The sequence below is a fragment of the Nothoprocta perdicaria genome, unplaced genomic scaffold, assembly GCF_003342845.1.
Source record: "Nothoprocta perdicaria isolate Ctin4 unplaced genomic scaffold, notPer1 scaffold_210, whole genome shotgun sequence".
NCBI lineage: Eukaryota > Metazoa > Chordata > Aves > Tinamiformes > Tinamidae > Nothoprocta > Nothoprocta perdicaria.
In genome coordinates, this window is record NW_020455317.1 from 532,138 (window position 1) to 533,122 (window position 985).

Consider the following 985-nt stretch of genomic DNA (forward strand, 5'->3'; position numbering starts at 1 on the left):
AAAAAAAAAAAAAAAAAAAAAAGCACACTGCATTTAGCCTGTTTTTTTGTTTGTTTTTTGGGGGGAGGGGAGTGTCATCTTTGTTTGTTGGTTTCAAGTATATTTTAAAATGTTAATGAAACTATATCCAGAGACAATGCACGTGAAGCATAGGGTGTGTTTTGTTGTTGTTGAAGGTAGCATGCATTTGTAAAGATCACAGTAAAAACAGTATCTCTAAAAAAAATACTGTTTGTACATAACTGTAAGAGGAAGTAATTTCATTTTAAAAGATCTCTAAGTTTGAAAGTATGTGCTTTAAATAATAATGGAAATAATTAAGGAAATATTTTTTAACAGAATATTTTGATGCATCTTATTTGATATTTAGCAAATAGTTCTTGCAAGTAGGTAACAGATGATCAGATTTTTCATTGATTCCTATTTTAACTATATTTGTCAGAATATTACATCTRTTGGTTTTTATTTATGCAATTTGTTATATGTGGTATAGTAACCMTTTCTATGGTATATTTATGTTTCTTTGTCTCTCTTCTTTTCAAGCCCATTCTTATTGGCACTGCAGCTGTAGGATCTGGCTTGACCTGGCACAGGACTCTTCCATTATGTGCCGTCGGAGGAGATCATAAAATTTTCTTTTGGGTGACTGAAATGTAAAATAAGCATTTATTTTGATTATTAAACTTCACACCCTGATGTCCTTTATGCATAAAACATAAAGGAATTTCCTCTTTATACTGGTATTTATTTGATAAGAAAAGAAAAGACTTTTTATGATTTTTAATTGGCAAACATAAGTTTTCATAAAATCAGATATCATGCACTTGATGCTTGCTTATTTTTCCTTCAAAATAAAATGTCCAAGGCTTTTTTTAATCCTTCTGCTTGCTATGAGGTGAATTTAAAAAAAAAAAAAAAAAAAAAGTGGTTTTGGCTGACAAAATAAAAAGGACTGGTTGAAGATGTGAAGGTTAGGGGCAGCCTT

General features: G+C 30.0%; 1 protein-coding gene across 1 annotated transcript in view; it reads left to right on the forward strand.

The window, feature by feature from the left end:
* The window catches only part of NUP37 (nucleoporin 37), a 16,526-nt gene extending 15,806 nt beyond the window's left edge, over window positions 1–720 (forward strand). Inside the window, exon 9 of the mRNA XM_026038507.1 lies at window positions 544–720. Coding sequence (XP_025894292.1) covers window positions 544–657 — 114 coding nt within the window. The 3' untranslated portion in view covers window positions 658–720. The remainder of the gene's footprint in view (window positions 1–543) is intronic.
* The last annotated feature ends 265 nt before the right edge of the window (window positions 721–985 follow it).